At 41.2% G+C, this 25,297-nt stretch overlaps 1 protein-coding gene across 1 annotated transcript; it reads left to right on the top strand.

The window, feature by feature from the left end:
• The first annotated feature begins 3,932 nt into the window (after positions 1-3,932).
• On the top strand, positions 3,933-7,923 carry LOC128695276 (glutamate receptor ionotropic, delta-1-like). Its single transcript, XM_053785785.2, has 6 exons — positions 3,933-4,586; positions 5,334-5,481; positions 6,029-6,215; positions 6,393-6,577; positions 7,142-7,538; positions 7,753-7,923. Exons 1-6 carry the CDS (start codon positions 4,103-4,105, stop codon positions 7,894-7,896), a joined length of 1,545 nt encoding a protein of 514 aa, XP_053641760.1. The 5' UTR covers positions 3,933-4,102; the 3' UTR covers positions 7,897-7,923.
• The last annotated feature ends 17,374 nt before the right edge of the window (positions 7,924-25,297 follow it).

The following is a 25,297-nucleotide window of genomic DNA, read 5'->3' as shown; positions in this document are numbered from 1 at the left end:
TTGATTGGATTTAATAAATACCTATGTAGATATTCAGGTGTTTTAATTTTAGGATTTCCTGTTTTTTAACTGCAAATATCTATTTTTGCCAATTTATGGAAGTGTTAAAATGATTTCTTAATTAACTGCTGTCTATCTAGTCATTAACCATCTGGTACCACAATATATTCCTCCAGACTTAGTTATTTTTGTTCATTTTACCTTTAATGGCTGCCTTTTATAATCTAGTTTTGGATTACTGATATGGTTGTATTTATCTTTTTTTGCATAAAGCTCAGAATTACCTTCCTTCATAGAGCTACAAGGTAAGCCACAAAATCCAAAATGAACTGTAATCTTGAAAATATCTAAAACACTGTATGACCCCTACAGCCCCAGCAAGTTCGTAATAAAATCTAATGTAATAATCTGAAATTATTTTAAGCTTCCCAGATGAAGGGTTGCCTACCCATGAGTGGTAAGGTTTATGGAAAGAGAAAAGGGAAGAAGGACGTGAAGGGTTAGGGATGGGGAAGAAAGATGGAGAGATGCAAAAGTGTCTAAGCATAGGCCTAATAGAGTAATATTTATTTCTTACACAGAATAAAATCAAATATACAAGCTGGTTAAGGAAAAGGTTTCTAATAGTATCTGTCTAATCTTTTTAAGAAGTTTCTTCAATACATGATTATAATTAAATAATGTAGATTTAAAGTTAAGACTGGAACTTTAGGGTTATTCCATGGATGTTGAACAATTTGCTGAGAGGACACTAACTAGCAAACAAAGCTAGTGCAAGATGATATTTTAAATTTAATTTCTTGTGTGTGTAGATAGGTCATCCTGAGAGATAGTAATTCCCATGTAAAGGTAATTAGATATGCTGAAACAAAGCTTTGGAAGCTTTGTAGCTAATGAACCCACAGCAGAAGACTTGACAATATCCTCATTGTCATATTAAAGTCTTAGCTTAGGCTGACAGATTTCATTACTTGATTTAAGAAACCTATACTGTGTGAAAGAATGACAGGGAAACATAGCTTATACATGTTTCACTATTAAAAGCATCAGTTGTATAGAATAGAGTAGCAGCACATTAATAATGTCCCTAGTCAGATATTCAATTTGTCTTAACCAATCTGAATATTTTCTTCTGGTGATGAATGTGAATCAAACCACTCAAAAAATCACTATCTCATTACCCAGTTTAAAAAAAATGTGATTAATCTCCTTGGCATTTCTTGTCCTGTACAAAAATATGAAATGTAATGAACTTACAGTCAAAGGTGTGGGATTATTATTACTATTATATTCACAAAGAATGTCAAACCAGAAACATGAGAAAATGATTGAATGTCAAGATAGAACAAATCACATGGGTTCATGACAAATTTCAGGGTAGCAGTATGTCAGTCATAGGTGAGAAGTCTTGCTGGTAAGAGGTTTACATTTGTGTTGCACAGACACTGAGAAGGGTATATTTCTGTGTTGTATATATGCTGAGAGATTTATATTCATACGTATACACACATCTGTAGGGGAAGGAAAGCGGGGCAGGGGTCATTCTCGAAAAGGTTGGAGGGAGGGGGTAAAGGGTTTGTATACTTGGAGAGGGTTCTGGGGGTCAACAGCAGCGCTGTATAGTCCTTGTGGCTTAGCGCTTCTGTTTGATTATAATAATAATGGGGGTCAACACCCCTGTGGCCTGGTCTGTGAATGGAGACGAATGGTTTTTGGGACCTGACGAGCTGTTGGAGTGTGAGCAGAGTAATATTTTGTGAAGGGATTCAGGGAAACCGATTAGCTGGATTTGAGTCCTGGACTTTAAAAGGAGGGGTTTGGGATATTGGCAGTTTGGAGGTACATCTAAACTGTTGTATCTGAGTGCCTCACCAAAGACAGTGATTATGTATGAGTGATGGTGAGTGTTCAATGATGAAAGTTTTTTCTTTCTTTTTGGGTCACTCTGCCTTGGTGGGAATCGGCCGTGTTAAAAAAAATAAACACAGAGGTTCATATTTGTTTTACATGAACAACAGTAGTTCAGTGATAATTATTATTATAATCAAAAAGAAGCACTGAGCCACAAGGGCTGTTCAGTGATAAAACATTTGGTTCACAATCAAAAGGACCTGGGTTCGACGTATGGAACTTACTTCCTGGAAGATTCATGTAGCTTTTAAAGTTTAAAAAGAGGAAAGTCTGGAGTGTAACTGGATTTTGTAGGTGCCAATTTGACAAATTTTGAAGAATTGAGACATTTATGCAACATATGGGAATCTTTATTGAAGAAATGTTTTGCCACATAGTGGTTTCATCAGTCCAATACAGAGTAGAAATGGGTAAGGAGAGGAGGAGTTTGAGGTAATCAGTCCCTCAACCTGGAATCGATATGTTTAGTCCATCACTTGTAGGAAGTACAGCATAGGGCCAGAGGTGGCTTATATACTGCAGTCAGGCAAGTCGAAGCGGAGGGGGCAGGATCACAGTGGGACCTTCCATCATTCATCACATATGTCAGACACTGCAACATCATGGGATCTTGGTACAAAGACTTCTTCAACGCTTGTCCAACCCTTGAACGAAGACCTACTTACACTAGTGGAAGGTCCCACTGTGATCCCGCCTCCTCCGCTTCGACTCACCTGACTGCAGTATGTAAGCCACCTCTCTGGCCCTATGATGTACCTCCTGCAAGAGTGATGGACTGAACACATCGATTCCAGGTTGAGGGACTGATTACCTCAAACTCCTCCTCTCCTTACCCATTTCTACTTTGTATTGGACTGATGAAGCCACTGTGTGGTGAAACATTTCTTAAATAAAGATTCCCATATGTTGCATAAGTGTCTCAATTTTTCAACTAGTCGGTTTTCAAAACCATTCTTGACAAATTTTATTTAAAAAATTAATGCTTCAAACTTTAAACTGGTATACAATTACCATCTCATAGCTTTTATACAGATCTCAGATGCACAAATTGGTAGTGTCGAATATTTTTATACAGAGGGAAAGGCTTTAACAAGTAGAATTAAAAATATAATGGCATGATTGAATTTAAATGAAAATTTGCAACTTTATTTATTATATTCATGGGATAGCAATAAACCCGTAGGGGTCATACAGCAGCTGGTATAAATTGAAGATCCTCTTCGATTTTACTTATTTTCCAGGATGGTCCCAACTGCTTAGGAGTGAAAATGATGTTACTATTTATGAGCGTGGTACTTACAGCCTTGGCTGTCCATCCTAGCCTTGCTAGGACTGAACCTAGAGCCCAGTTCTTGGCTAACTTTACCCGTTCACTGAGCCTTGAATCTTCAATCTTGCAGGAAGTTCTAGCTAAGATCCTTAAAGATCTTGTTGAAGGCTCACTCTCCGGTAGGATGCTGTCGCTTATTGTGGACGCTCAAGTGGAAAGTAAAGTCACTATCAACAGACTTCTAGCCGGGCTTTCAGCCCCATATTTTCTTATAAATAGTTATACTAGCAAAGTGGGGAATATAAGGAAGAGAAACCAGCAGTACCCTGAACCGCTGGGCAGAACAAGAGAGGTGAAGGAACATCTACTGGATAAAACAGAGGTGAAGGAATGTAAGGAACACCAGCTAAATGGAACAGAGATTACTCATCAGCTGGATGGAACAGAGGTGAAGGAACAGCTGGATGGAACAGAAGTGAAGGAACAGCTGGATGGAAAAGAAAGGGTCAAGGAACACCAAATGAATGGAACAGAGGGGGTGAAGGAACACCAGCTGGACGGAATAGGAAGAATGAGTAACGGACAGGACGAGAAGCTGGAACAAGAATACGTCAACCAACTCCAATTGTCTCCAAGTAAGTGTGAACAATATAATTTGTCGGATTGTTTAAACAGCATTATGAAAGGTACGAGAGAAAGGGAGAGAAGAGGGCAGGGAAGAAAAAGGAAAAGTAGGAAGTGAGGGGAGAAGGTGGAAAAGAACAAGAGGACGGGAAAGTTGAGAAAAGTAGAGAAAGAGATCCCTAAACCTCGTAGAACCCTATGTAAAGAGAGAGAGAGAAAGTTAAAATTAGAATATGCTAGACAGGATAAAAGATAGAGATAATACTGTTGTCATTACAGTGTTCATATACAGATACAATGGTGGTATTAATGGATGGAGGTCATGGAGGTGTCCCATGGGAGTTGCTGTCACCGCCTGGACGTTGGTCACCTTCTGCTGTAGTGTTAGTGAGTATGTCTACACACTGCCACGCCTCCTACCTCCTCCAGACGACCCTCCTTCAACAGACGCCATCAGCAGCGCTCCTCTGTCCCAAATACCACCATAACATCAGCAGATCATCCCTAACCTACAGCGTGTACAGCTGGCGTCCCTACCACCCAGAGAAGTTGGTGCTGCTGGGAGAGTGGGGGATCAAGTTCACCGTCTGGGGTAATCTTTTCCAGGACAGGTTTTCATCACTGTACGGGGCAACGCTACATGTTTCCAGTGACCAGGGAGACATGCCCTATGTCTTCAGGTACCCTGATGGTACGTTCGATGGAGTGGGCAAGAGAATGACAGACACTATAGGTGGCTGGCTAGGCTTCAACATCACCATGACTCGTCGAGCCAGTGACAGTGAGACTATACTTTATTAAACTTCAAGTGAAAAAAAAAAGAAATTTTTCGAATATTTTAACTTTTTTTTTTATACTTTCGAGTATTTTTAAACAATTTTATTGTTATTGCAGCTATTATATTTAGTTTATACACAAACATGTATGTGTTATTTTGCTCATTTAATCAGTATATATGCATATAGGAAGATGGTACCAGCTGGTAAATAAAACATAACATATGGGAAAAAGGGCACCAAGTGAAAACAAGCGTAATATCTAGAAAATTTGCACCAGGTGGTAGGGTACATATTATGTATATGACTCACGAAATCGTAATGACACGATTGCAAACAAACCATGTCATGTTGACGGCAGTGAAGGGACTTGAGCTAGAGTTCGTCACGGCCACGCTAGCTGGAGATTCGTCTGTAAAAACTTGCATTTGTGGTCACAGTGGTGCCTGTGCTAACCTTCCTATGGTGTAGAAATATACCTAGTTGGACGAATCTTATTGTGGCTAGCTGGTCTAGTGGCTAACGCGACGGGCTGGAGTTTTGAGACTCTGACTGCGGGTTCAATCCCGGCCGGGGTATGGTTTATTATGTATATAGAGGTGGCACCAGGTGGTAGGGTACATATATGTATATAGAGAGGTGGCACCAGGTGGAAGGGTACATATATGTATATAGAGAGGTGGCACCAGGTAGTAAGTAGTATACATACAGTCAGCAGCAGATGGTTGCTAGAGTAATATTTGAATTGCCAGAGAGGTGGGGTGAGCTGGTGAACGGGACATGGGTGGGGATGTTGGGAGACATCTGGAGGAAGGAGAAGGATCTCACCTTTAACTACTTCGCCATCACTGAAGAACGCTCGAAGTACTTCGACTACTCAGTTCCTTATTATAATGAAGGGTGGGTAAGTCGTGCCTAGTAAACTAATTGAAAAAAGTCCTATATGTACTGATTGATATATTCACCTGAATTAACATAGTATGCATTTATTTATTTATTATTCCCTCGAGGAAGAGTCCGTAATGCCTGTGAGGGGCTCTTGATAAAAGGAACGGGATTTAACTTCCTCTTCCTTGGATCGAACCTGAATGTTTCACTTTCTCTAGGCGCCGTATGACCCTTACAGGTTTAGCACTTCCCTGAGAATAAAATGAAAATTAATGTAATACAATAAGTTTAGTCATTCACAATTTAAGGTCAGCCTAAATTTAGTTAATATGTAATAAAAATTAAATGTAATAATTTCGTGATGCTCAGACGTATTCGCGGAGTTATGATTAAGTTTTCATGTTTGGCAAAATAATGTTTATTAAATAAAACATGAACATGGGTAATTAGGTAGTGACTTTGAAGGAACTGTAAATGAGGTTGGCAAGGTTGTAAATGAGACAGATCAACATGATATTTTTCACAGGTTAAAAATTGGTTACTATTTGATGATTTTCAGCTACGGATTCGGCATAGCAACCCCGCCGCCACTGCCCCACTGGAGGAACTTGATCTACCCCTTCAGTACGAGGCTGTGGTTACTTGTTGGTTGCATGGTGGTGATACTGTCTCTGGTATTCTACTTATTCACACATACCAACCATCATCCTACTTCTCTCCTACATTCCTTCATCACAATCTTGCAGGTAATTCCGGCGCGTGAATAATTACTCATATGGCGAGGGAATAGTAACATGAGCGCAACTAAAATCGAAAGACTCTGTTAATGCAAATATGTGTATGTATATTTATATATACACATACACACACTTCTCAGGAGTGTGACTTTAAAGAATAAAAGTATGTAATTGTGGGCATGACAGATCCTGATGAGCCAGATGACGCGAGCGCCCCAGGAATGGTCACTAAGGATCTTCCTAGCAGGCTGGTGGCTGACTTCCTACATCCTGGTGCTATCCTATACCTGTAACCTTATCGCTGTCCTTACTGTCCCTGTCTATCCAACCAAGATACGTACTATACAGGAACTGGCACGGAGTCCATACAGGTTTGTCTACGTGCACTCGATATGTAATTAGTCTCCAATCAACTTAAAATTTAGAAGGACGCGTTGATACATATACAGCGTTTACCAAAGCCTTACTGTGACCACTCCTAACTGGATTAAACCCTTATCTGCTTACCTCTGCTTAGGTCTTGGAACGTATGGAAATGCCAGCTTGGGACACCTGGAACATCAGGAAACAGCATTCAGTTTCTACAACAGACTTATAGGATATTATCGGTATTGTTATACCTTCTAATTTCATTTATCAAAGGATGTCTGTTGCCTACAGTGGACCATTTGCATTTGCTCTTCTCTTTTTATAATTTTGATATAGGGACTGCGTGTTGTTGCCAGACGTTCTAGATGTCCCAAGCTGCTTGCATAGGTTCATGTTGATGAATGTGTTGCACATTGTGGCATGTTTCCTGCTATTACATGATGTTCCACCTACCCTAAGCTGCTGTAGAGACTGCATATTGATGCAGGCGTTGCACATTATGACAAGCTGCCTACTGTTACATGATATTTAATGTCTCGAGCTGCTCCAGAGGTTATATATTGCAGGTGTTGCATGCTAGACTACGGAGAGTTCGTGCCGGAGGCGCTGGCCACTTCCACCCACCCGACGCTGTCAGTCTTGGGCAGAAAGCTCGACATGGTACCTTCAGAGGAAAATGAATTCGCTGGAGAGGAAGGCTGCATCAAACTCCTCCTCCAGGGCGCCCACGCACATCTTGAGAGCTTCTCTTTTCTTCACCTCCTCTATTATATTACGGGACACTATGATGACGTCTATTTTGTGAAAGAGCAGATCTATAAAGCCAATTTAGCTCTCTTCTTCAGGAAGAGGACCCCTTGGAAGTACAAGTTTGATTGGGCTATTCAGTCACTAGTAGAAGCCGGCTTAGTACAAAAATGGTATGACGACTCCATGGATGCCGTAAAGCAAATGTACAACAAGGTAAGCAAACTTGTATGTAAAAATAAGCTCCATAAATATAAAAGAATATGATTAGAACATATTTTTAAGAGAAAGTCATTTTGCTACATGTTTTATACCCATTTGTAAATAGAGGAGCAGATCTTTGCTCACGATGCCGCGTCTTCTATAATTTCTTATTCAACTGCGTATGTTTCTCTATTTTTATTAATAATTCTGTTTGATATTATTTCAGACTTCTAAGAAGCCCGAGTCACGCGAAAAGTCACTGTCTCTGGCACACCTTCAGGGGCCCTACCTAATCTTATTAGTGGGTGTAGCTGTGGCACTCTGGGTCTTCCTAATGGAGCACTTCCAACTGGGGAGATTCACACACTGACGATCATACACAGTATCACACACATACACTGACGTACACACACAGTATCATGTTAGTTAGTTTAATATGTTTATTATGCACCCCATACCCATCCTGTGGGCGGTAGTCAAAAGATTACAGAGGTACATAATTGGTCCAGGGACTGGGCCTCAAAGTTTTGATAGCTGAGCAAGTTACAGAGGTAATGAATTCACAATTTACAAAGGTAATGAACTCACAATTTACAAAGGTAATGAACTTCAGGTAGGTCTAGTCACAATCATGACAAGTTACAAAGGTATTTACAGATTACAGAGGTACACAATGGGTCCAGGGACCGGGCTCCAAAGTTTTGATGGCTGAACTAGGTACAAGGTAATGAACTCACAAGTTACAAAGGTAATGAACTCACAAGTTACAAAGGTAATGAATACTGTAAGAATGGTTACTTACGTTTATACATGGCTGCAATCATGAACAAATTTTAGAGTAATGAGCAATTCACACTTCCACACCTGGTCACAACTGTAGTGAGTTATTGGTGCAAATGTTGATTGCTGAGTCTCTCTCTCTCACACACACACATACAAATTCATACACACACACATAAACACACACACACACAAACTCATACACACACACGCACACACACTCATACACACACACACACTCATACACACACACACACACTCATACACACACACACATACACACACACTCATACTCACACACACACACACACACACACACACACACACACACACACTCACACACTCACACACATGCACACATACACACAAACACACACACACACACACACACACACAAACACACACACACACACACACACACACACACACACACACACATGCACATATGTGGTAATGCTTTATTTACAGCTAGCAAAGTCAGGGTATTTCTCCAGAATGGTCTGTAATATACCACTGTGGATAAAATACTTAGCCATTTCTTGAACACTTCTGAGTGAGTTGTTTCTAAATTCATTAATTTTATCACACTCCAGTACATAATGACGCAAGGTGTGACAATAATCCATCTGGCAAAGTTTACATTTCGTTTGGTCTACATCTGGTGGTGGTGATTTAACCTGCCAAAGATACTTGTAACCCAGCCGGAGCCGGGCGGTAGTGACATCCAAGAGTCTGCTTATTTTGTTGGATGCACCATAGACATGTGGCTCCTCCTGCATGATAGAATGATGATAGATGGACTCACTGGTGTCAATCTCCCTGAGCCTTAAGTCCATAAAATTCAGCTGAAGTTCTTTTCGTATTATTGTTCTCAAACTACTACCTGACAAGCCAAGATTGTAATCTACTCCCTCTTTGAAAGCATACAGCTTAGCCAATTTATCAGTTCTATCATGCATCTGAAGACCAATGTGAGATGGAATCCACAGCATGTGCACTCTGACTCCACTGTCCACAATCCTACCATACCTGTGTCTGGCTTCTGACACAAGCATGCCACAATTTATGCTTAATGAGTTGAGAGCATTTATGGATGACAGAGAATCAGTTACAATTAAACTGTCAATCTTTGATACATAGATGCATTTCAGTGCAAGGAGTATGGCAAACAGTCCTGTCTGAAGGGTAGAGGCCCAATTATTGATGCGTGCTCCAATTTCTTTAAGAGAGCCATCACTCTGTACGACAACAGCAGCACTACCAGCTGCACCAGTGGATTGGTGAACAGAACCATCAACGTAAATAATTTGCGAGAGTGTGTGCTGTGTGACTAAGTTATCAATACAGCTTAAGGCCTCATGTTTGGCTTCAAGGCGAAGTTTTGGTTGTGATTTAAGAAGTAGTTTGGGGGGAAATGGAGGAAAGGTAGTTTGGAATGGGGTAATATTCAGTATCATGCAGGAGGCTGTTGTAAAAACTGAAAGAGCAGGCAGGATTAGCAGGGAAAATGCTCACCCGGAGAATAGAAGGGTAAGGTTAACGGTACGAAATGAAATGTCGACGTCAGTTCCTTCAGCCTCACAACACGAAAATATTGTCTTAATGGTGGCACGCTATTAAAAATTTTTTTCTTGACAAAACTTTTAATTTCTTAGAAAATAGTTGCGTGCGGCCAGCAGTAACAGTCTGGTTGATCAGACTCTGATCCACCATGAGGCCTGGTCTCAGACCGGGCCGCGGGGGCGTTGACCCCCGAAACCCTCTCCAGGTATAGAACAATCTAGCTCAGTGCATAAAATGTAAAGGAGAAAGGCCCCAGGGTACTCACGCTTTCGGTTATCTAAGGAAATATACTAGAATTCATAGTATGCCCCTAAACCTGTACCTTAGGTTTAGGGGTAAACTTTAGGGGTACACTTCTCAGTGACCATTTTGACCCGGCGTAGGGTCAGTATTTCTTCGTACACTCAGACTACTGACCACAATACTTAAAACAACAGCATCATCACTGCACAATTAAAAAGATTGCCACCGAAAAAGCTTTATAAAAAGGTCAAGCAAAAGATGATTCTAGTTAGTAAACAGCCATTTAGCAAAAATGAAATCAGCACAATGGAAACTGGTGTCGGCGACAACAGCAGCAGCATCATTCACTCGTTATTGCACGTTTCTGAACCATGACTTGATCCATGACAGCACTTTTCCCCCAATGTCATGAGCTGCCACTTTCTTTAAGTCTGTGGTGCGGTACTCTATCAAAAGCCTTACTAGACTCTAAATAAACATAATTTATAATAATTAACCCCATGCCACAGAAACTTGCAATAACAGTGATCACTGCTGCTACTGTTGTTGTCGCCGACACTGAGGCCTTCCACAGGTTCACCCTTTAAAAAATTATGGTTATGCACTTACGTCCACCACTCCTAACTGTTTTCCCTAAGTACTTTTTTTTTTCTCGTGCCTCAGTTAGATTGATAAAGCCCCTAGTAGACGAAACGTCTCTCAGCATTAAAAATTTAAACCCTAACAGTTTTTTTTACCTCATTATCCTAACCGAGAGACTTCATCAAGGATCAGGCCGAGGGGGCGTTGACCCCCCGGAACGACCTACAGGTAGATTTCAGGAACTTAATAACTATGCTTCTAGTGGCTTAAAAAATAAACTTTGATGTACCAGTTTATATAAAACTTCCATACAAAGACTAACTAATCGTACGTAGATAACAGGACAGTTAAATGGTAACTTAATTACTAGAGACATTTAATCATCTTGACTATGCCATTCCTCCAATCAAGAGCTTTCCCTGTGATATATACATACTTTCCCCTTCAAAGGAGTGCCTTGATGCTTATGAAGGGCTCTTGATCTGAAGAATTAGAGCTGCCCTCTCCTTTCTCGGATCAAACCTAACTGCCTTCCATTCCCTAGGCGCTATAAAAATTACAGATTTAGCGCCTCCCCTGAATACAGTAATCATACGTACATTTTCACACATAAATACTATCACGCTAATAAATGTTCATGTAATCATTAATATCAAAACACCTGGTTATCAGATATATATGTATCAGTGCCACCTGTCTGATATCCGCAACAATCTGGCTGACAGTACCAACACCAGGTGTTACCTTACGTAAACATTATAAATGGAACGAATCATACAGGTGATTATAGCAGGCTGATTGTATCTTACGGTGATTCATATATACACTGCATACTGAGTATATTTACTATTTATATATACTTTGCATACATACCGGGAGATAAACGCCTGTATATGTACACGAATATGTACCTCTGTGTATATACTGAGTTGTAGATACACAAATATACATCTCACGATGTGGTGTGTGTATTGTGGTGTGAGTATTGTGTGGTGTGTATTGTGTGGTGTGTGTTGTGTGGTATATATTGTGTGGTGCGTATTGTGGTGTGTATTGTGTGGAGTGTGGTGTGTATTGTGTGGTATGTGTATTGTATGATGTGAGTATTGTGTGGTGTGTATTGTGTGCTGCGTATTGTGGTGTACTCACCTAACTGTGGTTGCAGGGATCGAAACTCAGCTCCTGGCCCCGCTTCTTCGCCGAGTGCTACTAGGTCCTCTCTCTCCTTGCTCCATGAGCTTTATCATACCTCATCTTAAAGCTAAGTATGGTTCCTGCCTCCACTACCTCACTTGCTAGGCTATTCCACTTCCTGACTACTCTATGACTGAAGAAATACTTCCTAACATCCCTTTGACTCATCTGGACCTTCAACTTCCAATTGTGACCCCTTGTTTCTGTGTCCCCTCTCTGGAACATCCTGTCTCTGTCCACCAGATTTTTTTAGATTTTGCCACTGAAGTGGCTAGTTTATTGTGCACCCCATATCCATCCTGTGGACGGTAGCGCAAGAGCATATGGATACACAAAAGGCCTAGGAACTAGGCCCCAAAAAGGTTAACAGGTGTATATATTGGTTTATATCTACAGTTTACTTATCTGTTACAAGCAAATTTAGGAAATTTGCTTAGTATATCTGGTATCTTATTTTCATTAATAAGATATCTTGACATGTCACATAGGTTATTATACTGTCTGTCTCTGTATTCCTCAATAAGTGGACAATTAAGCACATAATGTTCAAGTTAGTTTAATATGTTTATTATGCACCCCATACCCATCCTGTGGGCGGTAGTCAAAAGATTACAGAGGTACATAATTGGTCCAGGGACTGGACTCCAAAGTTTTGATAGCTGAGCAAGTTACAGAGGTAATGAACTCACAATTTACAAAGGTAATGAACTCACAATTTACAAAGGTAATGAACTCACAATTTACAAAGGTAATGAACTCCAGGTAAGTCTGGTCACAATCATGACAAGTTACAAAGGTATTTACAGATTACAGAGGTACGTAATGGGTCCAGGGACTGGGCCCCCAAAGTTTTGATAGCCGAACTAGGTACAAAGGTAATGAGCTCACAAGTTACAAAGGTAATGAATTCTGTAGAATGGTTACTTACGTTTATACTTTGGCTACAATCATGAACAAATTATAGAGTAATGAGCAATTCACACTTCCACACCCGGTCACAACTGTAATGAGTTATTGGTGCAAATATTGATTGTTGAGTCACACACACCACACACACACACACACACACACACACACACACACACACACACACACACACACACACACACACACACACACACACACACACACACACACTTTAGTTTAATATCTTTATGCACCCCATACCCATCCTGTGGGCGGTAGTCAAAAGATTACAAAGGTACATAATGGGTCCAGTGACTGGACCCCAAAGTTATGATAGCTGAACTAGTTACAAAGGTAATGAACTCCAGGTAGATCTGGTCACTAATCATGGCAAGTTACAGAGGTAATGAATCAGCTTCACTCCTATACATGGTTACAGTCATGAACAAATTACAAAGTAATGAACCACTGATACGTCCACACCTGGTCACAATTGTAATGAGTTATAAATACAAATATTAAGTGGATCATACACCCACACTAGTGCGCGCGCGCACATACACACACGAGGGCGCACGCACGGACATGTGCACACGAGCGTACAAATATATGCATACACACAAGGACGCACACCCACACACACACACCCACACACCAACACCCACACACACACACCCTCACACACACCCACACACACACCCTCACACACACCCACACACACACACCCACACACACACACACACACACACCCACACACGCACACACACACCCACACACGCACACACACACCCACACACGCACACACACACACACACACACGCACACACACACACACACACCCTCACACACACCCACACACACGCACGCACACACACACACACACACACACACACACACACACACACACACACACACACACACACACACACCCTCACACACACCCACACACACACACACACACACACACACACACACACACACACACACACACACATGCACACATGTGGTAATGCTTTATTTACAGCTAGCAAAGTCAGGGTATTTCTCCAGAATGGTCTGCAATATACCACTGTGGATAAAATACTTAGCCATTTCTTGAACACTTCTGAGTGAGTTGTTTCTAAATTCATTAATTTTATCACACTCCAGTACATAATGACGCAATGTGTGACAATAGTCCATCTGGCAAAGTTTACATTTCGTTTGGTCTACATCTGGTGGTGGTGATTTAACCTGCCACAGATACTTGTAACCCAGCCGGAGCCGGGCGGTAGTGACATCCAAGAGTCTGCTTATTTTGTTGGATGCACCATAGACATGTGGCTCCTCCTGCATGATAGAATGATGATAGATGGACTCACTGGTGTCAATCTCCCTAAGTCTTAAGTCCATAAAATTCAGCTGAAGTTCTTTTCGTATTATTGTTCTCAAACTACTACCTGACAAGCCAAGATTGTAATCTACTCCCTCTTTGAAAGCATACAGCTTAGCCAATTTATCAGTTCTATCATGCATCTGAAGACCAATGTGAGATGGAATCCACAGCATGTGCACTCTGACTCCACTGTCCACAATCTTACCATATCTATGTCTGGCTTCTGACACAAGCATGCCACAATTTATACTTAATGAGTTGAGAGCATTTATGGATGACAGAGAATCAGTTACAATTAAAGTGTCAACCTTAGATACATGGACACATTTGAGTGCAAGGAGTATGGCAAACAGTTCTGTTTGAAGGGTAGAGGCCCAGTTGTTGATGCGTGCTCCAATTTCTTTATGAGAGCCATCACTCTGTGTGACAACAGCGGCACTACCAGCTGCACCAGTGGACTGGTGAACAGAACCATCGACGTAAATAATTTGTGAAAGATTGTTCTGTGTGACTAAGTTATCAATACAGCTTAAGGCATCATGTTTGGCTTCAAGACGAAGCTTTGGTTGTGATTTAAGAAGAGTTTTGGGGGGAAATGGAGGAATGGTAGTTTGGAATGGGGTAATATCCCATGGAGCAGGGAAATGTCTCTGTTGTCCAACTTGATATAGATCATGTAGCTGGTTCATGCGGAGGTCGGTTCCAGTTTTTTCGATCCATCTGGAAGGATGTTCACCAGTGCTGAGGAAAGTTTGGAGGGCTTCTGTGCAGGGGTTTGAATGGGCTAGCCTAAGCATATTGACCCCAATAAGGATATTTCTTTCAGTAACACGATCTCTAATGCTTGGAATATTAAGTTCTTTCCGCATATTTAAAATTTTAGCAGTACGAGGGCATCCTAGGATGATCCTCATTGCTTCGTTTTGCAGTTTTTCCAGCCCTCCAAGCTTCCAGTCAGACACGAGTGCAAGTAGTGGCGCTGCATAATCAACCAATGATCTAATATAAGCAAGATACATCATTTTCACAATTTTAACATTAGCAGCATACATGGGATGAAAACCTGCCACAACTCTAAGTGCTCTCAGCCTTTCTTTGTATTGGCGACAAAGTCTCGTTACAACAGGTCCAAGTAGTGGAACCTCAAAGCCTAGATACCTGTATCTGCTTACATATTCTAGAAGAGACCCATCATGCAACTGGATCTGACGAACTGTGCCTCTCTGCCGAGGAGGACGCCTGTTGAGTATCTTTGTTTTATCCCCTGAGATTATTAACCCCAGGTCCTGACACGAGGTTAAAACATGATTAAGAATGTTTTGGGTGTTGGAGAATCCGGTGGTGTGAATCATTATGTCATCAGCAAAACTAACCATATAATGATGGGGCTGGCTAGGCATGGCATTAAGTAAGGCATTAATCAAAATGTTGAAAAGGGTGGGACTAAGCACACCTCCCTGTGGGGTTCCTAATTCAAAATCTTTAGTTACACTTCTATGTCCCTGGAACAACACAGACGACTTTCTGTTGGACAGGTAACCTTTAATCCAGCGGAGAAGCCATCCTCCAACATCCATTCTGGCAAGTTCACTAATGATTACATGTCTGTTGGCTACATCAAAAGCGGATTTAAGGTCAAGGAACGTAGTGTATGAGCTGTCAGTGTGCAGAGTGAGAAAGGTGGCATTGCACAAGACAGTGACGATATGCCTGATCACATAATTTGTATTTAGTTTGATCATCATCTGTGTGTCTCCCAAACTGCCAGAAGTACTTGTAACCAAGCCTAAGCCTGGCCACTACAACATCAGTCAGTACTTGTAACCAAGCCTAAGCCTGGCCACTACAACATCAGTCAGTCTGTTCACATTGCAAGTTGCTCCATAAACATATTTATCTACGTTCATGTTATCATAGTGGGTTATAGATCTACTCAGGCTTCTAACTGCATTCCCATAACAATCATTTTCGTTATTTGCTTCTCTCCTAATATTATTCCTAATGCTAGACACAAATATACCAAAGTTATATTCTACATTCTCCTTCTGGGTACTCTTCTTGGCTAACATATCAACTTTATCAACCAGGGCCGGATTACAGCATAGGCAAACTAGGCATTTGCCTAGGGCCCCGCGGTCCAAGGGGTTCAGGGGCTCATCCAAGACTGTGCACATGGTGCAAGTGCAAAGGGGTCCCTACCTAAAAAGTTCAAGTGTTTGGAGAGTAAAATTGATTTTTAAAAATTAATCAAAACAAAAATAAATAATGAAATAAAATAAAATAAAAATAAATAAACCTAACCATAGATGGCAACACTCAACACGCCTTTGTTTACATCAGAACAGCTGTGTTTTCCCGCTAATGGGTGAGTATGGGAGATTCCTCTCCAATTTTCTGTAGTAATTACACGTTATCTAGACTTGTACTGTGACAAATTAACTGAAGTGTTGTTGATAGACATTGATGTGTATGGATAAATGTTTGTTTTCGCCTCTAAATGTTAAGGGAGGTACCTGATAGGGTTACTTGACCAGTAAAGACGCATTTTTGGTAAAAATACTATAAAGAAAAACCTAAAAACGCAAACTGACTTCCGTTTGTAGGTTTTAAAAGCACTTTGTCCTGTCTTTAAGTCTTTATCATTTCAATAACAGATCTCAATTGATTGATATTCTACATCACTTCCGTCGCAAATGCTTAGTTTTCAAGTTGCGACGGAAGTGATGTAGAACATCAATTAATTTACTACATATTTCCCCAGAAACACATAAGCCACATCAGAAAATCGTTGGTTGGGTGAAACTGAAAATTGTCCCAGCATTCTTTAATTCCCATGTCCTTATCTACGGTGGTAGGCCATATATCATGCAAAACATAATGATTAGTTTAGTTATGAAAATGGTAATATAAATACCATTGTGCATTGTTCTTGGACTCGGTATGATTTCTGTTTAAGTAAATTGGAGATCAAGGAGGATGAATTAGTAAAATATTCGTAGCCCAAATCACTAACCTAATCTATGGTAAAAGTTCTGTATATGACTCCTTTCTGGTAACGTTTTGAATTTTTAGATGCGCAGCCAGAGGAAAGGGGGCTACAAGGGCCATATCCCCCCAATTGACAGAAAAAAATTTAATAATTAAAAAATTAATAATAATTGATAATGAAAAATTTGTATTTGCATGATTACAGACAGTGATACATCCTCATTATGGCATCTCGTGAACGTGATGTTGGACGTTCTTATGCGAGTGGGTCACAGAAAAGAAAGAAAATTCAAGAAAAATAGAAAAAGAAAGATGTAGGAAGCTGCAGAAAGATCACAGACATGCTCACGAAAACAGTTTCTGATGTTACCAGTACAGTTGAATCTGCAGATACGTCAGATCATACAGGAAGCCCTCCCTCCATTATTTCTCAGCCAGCATCTACTTCTTTTGTGTCTCCTCTCATTGTCTCAACGGACATTTCATCCGCAGGATTTCTTAAAAAATCCTGCCTCATGGCCAAATTTAATCCCAGATTCTCTACGTAATGCTTTCATTGCAGAAAACTTCAGTCAAACTCTGAACATTGACTTTAGGAAATTAGCAAGGATTTATGATGATGGAAGTCGTCGTTGTTTAAAGTCATCTATTTTTTATAGGAAGCTTGCAAATTCAGAAACTGTGAAAAGATCATGGATGGTATACTCTGAAAGCTCAGGAAAAGTGTACTGTTCAGCATGCAAGCTATTTTCTACCAAAGAAAATACCTTCACACAGGGGTTCAATGACTGGAAAAATTCCAAGCGTTTCGAGGAACATGAAAACAGCACCACTCACAGGAGCTACATTTTAGCCAGTGTATTTCGTGCACAGAAAAAAAGGCTTATTGGATTCTCATTTGGAAAATCAAACTGAAAAAGAGCGCACTTATTGGAGAAAAGTTCTAGAAAGAGTTGTTGCTGTTGTAAAATTCTTAGCTCTAAGAGGACTTGCTTTCCGTGGAGAAAATGAGGTTTTTGGTTCGGAAAACAATGGCAATTTCCTAGGGATCATAGAACTGTTAGCACAATTCGATCCATTCTTAGCAAATCATGTGTCACGCCTTGGGAATGCAGGAAGAAATGCGTAGGGAGACACTGGTCAGAGAAATAGCAAGCATCGAACTTAAGCTAAAAGAATCCTTTAGGAGTCAGGAATCGCGGGAAGAACTAAAAGCCATAAATGAAATCGAAAGAAACCCAAAGTATTTCTTCTCCTATGCCAAATCAAAATCGAGAACAACGTCCAGTATTGGGCCCCTACTTAAACAAGATGGGTCCTACACAGATGACAGCAAGGAAATGAGTGAGCTACTCAAGTCCCAATATGACTCAGTTTTTAGCAAGCCGCTAACCAGACTGAGAGTCGAAGATCAAAATGAATTTTTTTATGAGAGAGCCACAAAATTTGATAAACACAAGCCTATCCGATGTTATCCTGACGCCAAATGACTTCGAACAGGCGATAAATGACATGCCCATGCACTCTGCCCCAGGGCCAGACTCATGGAACTCTGTGTTCATCAAGAACTGCAAGAAGCCCCTATCACGAGCCTTTTCCATCCTATGGAGAGGGAGCATGGACACGGGGGTCGTCCCACAGTTACTAAAAACAACAGACATAGCCCCACTCCACAAAGGGGGCAGTAAAGCAACAGCAAAGAACTACAGACCAATAGCACTAACATCCCATATCATAAAAATCTTTGAAAGGGTCCTAAGAAGCAAGATCACCACCCATCTAGAAACCCATCAGTTACACAACCCAGGGCAACATGGGTTTAGAACAGGTCGCTCCTGTCTGTCTCAACTATTGGATCACTACGACAAGGTCCTAAATGCACTAGAAGACAAAAATAATGCAGATGTAATATATACAGACTTTGCAAAAGCCTTCGACAAGTGTGACCATGGCGTAATAGCGCACAAAATGCGTGCTAAAGGAATAACAGGAAAAGTCGGTCGATGGATCTATAATTTCCTCACTAACAGAACACAGAGAGTAGTCGTCAACAGAGTCAAGTCCGAGGCAGCTACGGTGAAAAGCTCTGTTCCACAAGGCACAGTACTCGCTCCCATCTTGTTCCTCATCCTCATATCCGACATAGACAAGGATGTCAGCCACAGCACCGTGTCTTCCTTTGCAGATGACACCCGAATCTGCATGACAGTGTCTTCCATTGCAGACACTGCAAGGCTCCAGGCGGACATCAACCAAATCTTTCAGTGGGCTGCAGAAAACAATATGAAGTTCAACGATGAAAAATTTCAATTACTCAGATATGGTAAACATGAGGAAATTAAATCTTCATCAGAGTACAAAACAAATTCTGGCCACAAAATAGAGCGAAACACCAACGTCAAAGACCTAGGAGTGATTATGTCGGAGGATCTCACCTTCAAGGACCATAACATTGTATCAATCGCATCTGCTAGAAAAATGACAGGATGGATAATGAGAACCTTCAAAACTAGGGAGGCCAAGCCCATGATGACACTCTTCAGGTCACTTGTTCTATCTAGGCTGGAATATTGCTGCACACTAACAGCACCTTTCAAGGCAGGTGAAATTGCCGACCTAGAAAATGTACAGAGAACTTTCACGGCGCGCATAACGGAGATAAAACACCTCAATTATTGGGAGCGCTTGAGGTTCCTAAACCTGTATTCCCTGGAACGCAGGAGGGAGAGATACATGATTATATACACCTGGAAAATCCTAGAGGGACTAGTACCGAACTTGCACACGAAAATCACTCACTACGAAAGCAAAAGACTTGGCAGACGATGCACCATCCCCCCAATGAAAAGCAGGGGTGTCACTAGCACGTTAAGAGACCATACAATAAGTGTCAGGGGCCCGAGACTGTTCAACTGCCTCCCAGCACACATAAGGGGGATTACCAACAGATCCCTGGCAGTCTTCAAGCTGGCACTGGACAAGCACCTAAAGTCAGTTCCTGATCAGCCGGGCTGTGGCTCGTTCGTTGGTTTGCGTGCAGCCAGCAGCAACAGCCTGGTTGATCAGGCTCTGATCCACCAGGAGGCCTGGTCACAGACCGGGCCGCGGGGGCGTTGACCCCCGGAACTCTCTCCAGGTAAACTCCAGGTAAGAGGCACTGTATCTTACATGTCATCTACTATATGCAATGAGTTTATTGAACTGATGACTAAGAAGGTCCTCAATAACATCATAGCAGCTGTGAAAACTGCAAAATACTTTGCAATAAGTGTAGATTCAACACCAGATATTTCACATACAGATCAATTGACATTCATTGTTCGCTTTGTCGACTCCAGTGGTAAGCCTGTAGAGCGCTTTATAAAATTCATTCCTCTTTCAGGCCATGATGGAGAAACAATGATGAATGTAGTACTGAATACTCTGCTTGAACATGATCTCTCTATTATGCATTGCCGTGGCCAGAGCTACGACAATGCAAGTAACATGTCGGGTAAATATAATGGATTGCAAGCCCGTATCAAGCAAATCAACTCACTTGCTGAATATGTGCCCTGCTCAGCACATTCTCTTAATCTTGTTGGGTCATGTGCTGCGGAGTGTTGTGTCGCTGCTTTTACAAGCACTCTTTATTTTTTTCTCTGTTTCAACGCATCGGTGGAGTATACCCAAGTCAACCATTCATGGAGATGTCATCAAATCATTATTAACAACAAGGTGGTCAGCGCAGCATGATGCAGCACATGCTTTGAAAGACAGCTTTGCTGAAATACGTTCTGCTTTGATCCAAATAGCAGAGGATGAAGACCAGACAGCAACTACAAGAAGCGAAGCAGCCAGCTTAGCATCAAAATTGGAAGATTTTGAATTGGCCTTACTCTGTGTGCTTTGGGACTGTATACTGGAACGGTTAAATGCCACGAACAAGACACTTCAGAAAATTGAAATTGAAATGGCTACTTGTGCTAACCTCTATGCAGGCTTAGTGGAATTTGTAAGCTCACTTCGCAATGATGAAGCTTTTGAAATGTTTGAAGAGAAAGCTAAATGCTGGTGAAAGACTACAGTTACCAGGCTGATCATCAGCGGTCAAGGAAGAGGAAACGCAATTTTGAAGAGCCAGACAATGAAATTGTGTTGCTACCAAGGCAGAAATGTAAGACAGCTACATACTTCGTCATTCTGGATTCACTGATTACAGAATTGGTGAAAAGAAAAGAAATCTACCAGAATCTCAATGACAAGTTTGGATTTCTGTTCAAAATTACTACTATGCCAGATGCAGAATTGAGAGAAGCTGCATTAAAGTTGCAACAACACCTTTCAGCAGATGTTCAGGACACATTTGTTGAAGAAATAGTTCATTTTTCTGGGTATATGAATCAGATTAAAGCTCCACCTGAAAAATGTGCGCCCTCAGCTGCTTTGAAACATTTAAGAAATGCAGGTATCTCAGAAACCTTCCCTAATGTTGACATAGTGTATCGCCTTTACCTAACACTTCCAGCTACTAACTGTGAAGGAGAACGTTCATTTTCTGTTTTGAAAAGAGTGAAAAACCAGCTCCGTTCAACAATGAGCCAAGACAAATTGTGTAACCTAGCCTTGTTGACCATTGAGTCTGATCTAACAAGAAATATTGATTTTCAGAATATAATTGATGATTTTGCCAATATGAAATCCAGAAAAAAGTTTATTTAAGAAGTGCCTGTGAATATAAACAATTCTTTACTTTCTTGAGTTTATATGATTTGATAGTCTTATGCATGATGCAATGATAACAATGATGGTCAGTGATTTATTAAGGGAATAATAGTGCTGTAGTGGTTATGCTGAATATAATAGGTACATGATGTCACTACTTTAATAGCCTAATCTAGTAATACTATGCTGTCTTGAGTTTATTCTCTTTAAAATGCATGATTTAACAAGATAGTTATAATGGCTGTTGGTAAATGGTTTTGGTTGTCTTGATGTACTTTCCCTATTAAATTTAATCTAAATAGCCAGAATGTATTTAATTAGACCTTAAACAGGCTCACACTGACGCCCCTCCCCCCCACCCCCAAGCTGGAAGGGGTCGCTTCGCTTACCCGTAACTCAAGGGGCCCCCGCCAATCTGAATAGCCTAGGGCCCAGACTTCTTAATCCGGCCCTGTTTATCATGAAGGAGTAATCCAATGTGTGATGGGATCCATAGCAATTGTACATTAATTCTTTTGTCCCTGATTTTTGGGTATCTATACCTGGCTTCTCCAATGAGCATGTTCTTGGAGTCATTATATGAGTTAAGAGCCTTCAATGATGACAAAGAATTAGTAATGATGATAGAGTCAAGCTCAGTTCCACGCAGTATTTGGTATGTCGTTATCATTTCATGTGGTGTGTATTGTGTGATGTGTGTATTGTGTGGTGTACTCACCTAATTGTACTCACCTAATTGTGGTTGCAGGGGTCGAAGCTCAGCTCCTGGCCCCGCCTCTTCACTGATCGCTACTAGGTCCTCTCTCTCTGCTTCCTGAACTTTGTCATACCTCGTCTTAAAGCTATGTATGGTTCCTGCCTCCACTACATCACTTGCTAGGCTGTTCCACTTCCTGACGACTCTATGACCGAAGAAATACTTCCTAACATCCTCTGACTCGTCTGAGTCTTCAGCTTCCAATTGTGACCCCTTGTTTCTGTGTTCCCTCTCTGGAACAACCTGTCTCTGTCCACCTTATCTGTTCCACGTAGTATTTTGTATGTCGTTATCATGTCTACCCTGACCATTCTGTCCTCCAATGTCATCAGTCCGATTTCCCTCACCCTTTCTTCGTTGGACATACCCCTGAGCTCCGGAACTAGCCTTGTTGCAAACCTTTGCACTTTCTCTAATTTCTTGACGTGCTTGACCAGGTGTGGGTTCCAAACTGGTGCTGCATACTCCAGTATGGGCCTGATATACACAATGTACAGTGTCTTGAACAATTCCTTACTAAGGTATCGAAACGCTATTCTCAGGTTTGCCAGGCGCCCATATGCTGCAGCAGTTATCTGGTTGATGTGTGCCTCCGGAGACATGCTCGGTGTTATGGTCACCCCAAGATCTTTCTCCTTGAACGAGGTTTGCAGTCTTTGGCCACCTAGCCTATACTCTGTCTGCGGTCTTCTTTGCCCTTCTCCGATCTTCATGACTTTGCATTTGTCAGGGTTGAATTCAAAAAGCCAGTTGCTGGACCACGTGTCCAGCCTGTCCAGGTCTTTTTGAAGTCCTGCCTGATCCTCATCTGATTTAATTCTCCTCATTAACTTCACATCATCTGTGAACAGGGACACTTCTGAGTCTATCCCTTCCATCATGTCATTCACATATACCAAAAATAGCACTGGTCCTAGGGCCGACCCCTGTGGGACCCCACTCGTCACAGATGCTCAATGTGATACCTCATCCCGTATCATGACTCGTTGTTGCCTCCTTGTCAGGTATTCTCTGATTCATTGCAGTGCCCTTCCTGTTATACGCGCCTGTTCATCTAGTTTCTGCACTAGTCTCTTATGAGGAACTGTGTCGAAGGCCTTCTTGCAGTCCAAGAAAATGCAATCAACCCACCCCTTTCTCTCGTGTCTTCTGTAGCTTTGTCATAAAACTCCAGAAGGTTTGTGAAACAGGATTTGCCTTCCATGAATCCGTGATGGTTGTCATTTTCAATTCAATTCAATTCAAATTCAATTCAAAGTTTATTCCCTATAAGGATTACAATGCTGAGTTTACAGAATTTGGTTATTGTGTGGTTTACATGTAGTTAAATAATGATTACAGAGTGTACCACTAGAACACCTAGCATGGCTAGGCATTTCGGGCAGACTTAGTTTAATTCTTAATTTTAAAATATTACAAATTATGAGGTAAGTTGGTATTATGGCTAAGTGACTAAATACTAGTTTGTGAGTTTAGCAATGTGAATGCTTTTGTTTTGGCACAGTACATAGTTTCAGTATTGGAGTATCACAGGATTCATTATTTTAAGATTGAGATTAATATTTCTGTTTATGGTCAAATGGGTGAGTGAGTGTAAGTGTTAACCACCAGGTGATATTCGTGTAGTTAGTTGATGGGGTGTATCAGGGAGATAAGATGTTTTCTAATGGTAGTTTTGAAGGTGGTGAATGTGTCTGCAGTTCTAGAGTTCTCAGGTAGGATGTTCCAGATTTTAGGGCCTTTGACATACATTGAATTTTTGTAAAGGTTAATCGGACGCGGGGAATGTCGTAGAGATGTTTGTGTCTGGTGTTATGCCTGTGGGTTCTGTCACAACTATCAAGAAAGCGTTTTAGGTCAAGGTTGATATTGGCGTTTAAGGTCCTGTAGATGTAAATTGCACAGTAGTAAGTGTGGATGTACTGAACAGGGAGTAAGTTTAGATCTATGATGAGTGGGGGGTGTGTGTTGCCAGGGATGGGATTTAGTGATTATTGTTACTGCAGCTTTTTGTTGGGTTATTATTGGCTTTAGGTGTGTTGCTGCAGTTGATCCCCAAGCACAAATAGCATAGGTGAGGTATGGATAAATAAGTGAGTGGTATAGTGTGAGAAAGGCATTTTGCGGCACGTAGTATCGTATCTTGGAGAGGATCCCAACCTTTTTGGATACTTTTTTGGTTATGTGTTGGATATGGGTGCTGAAATTCAGGTTGTTGTCAAGGTATAGGCCTAGGAATTTGCCCTCATTATGTCTGGTAATTAGAGTGTTGTCGATCTTAATGTTAATTTGTGCATCTCCTGCTCTGCTACCAAACATAATATAGTAGGTTTTGTCAGTGTTAAGCGTAAGTTTATTGGCTGTCATCCAAGTCGATATTTTGATCAGCTCCTCGTTAACAATGGTGTTGAGGGTGGCAAGATTAGGGTGAGAGATGACATAAGTCGTGTCGTCAGCAAAGAGAATGGGTTTCAGGTGTTGGGATACGTTTGGAAGATCATTAATGTAAATGAGGAAGAGCAGGGGACCAAGGACACTTCCCTGCGAAACTCCAGTATCAAGTGGCCGTGTTGTTGATGCTCTGTCTTTAATGGTGACATACTGATACCTATTAGTAAGGTAAGATTTGAAATAAGCAAGCGCATGGCCTCTTATACCGTAATGGTCAAGTTTGTGGAG

Source organism: Cherax quadricarinatus, chromosome 50 (assembly GCF_038502225.1).
Source record: "Cherax quadricarinatus isolate ZL_2023a chromosome 50, ASM3850222v1, whole genome shotgun sequence".
Taxonomy (NCBI): Eukaryota; Metazoa; Arthropoda; class Malacostraca; order Decapoda; family Parastacidae; genus Cherax; species Cherax quadricarinatus.
The sequence above is the reverse complement of the archived record's forward strand: the minus strand, read 5'-3'. Positions and strand labels throughout refer to the sequence as shown.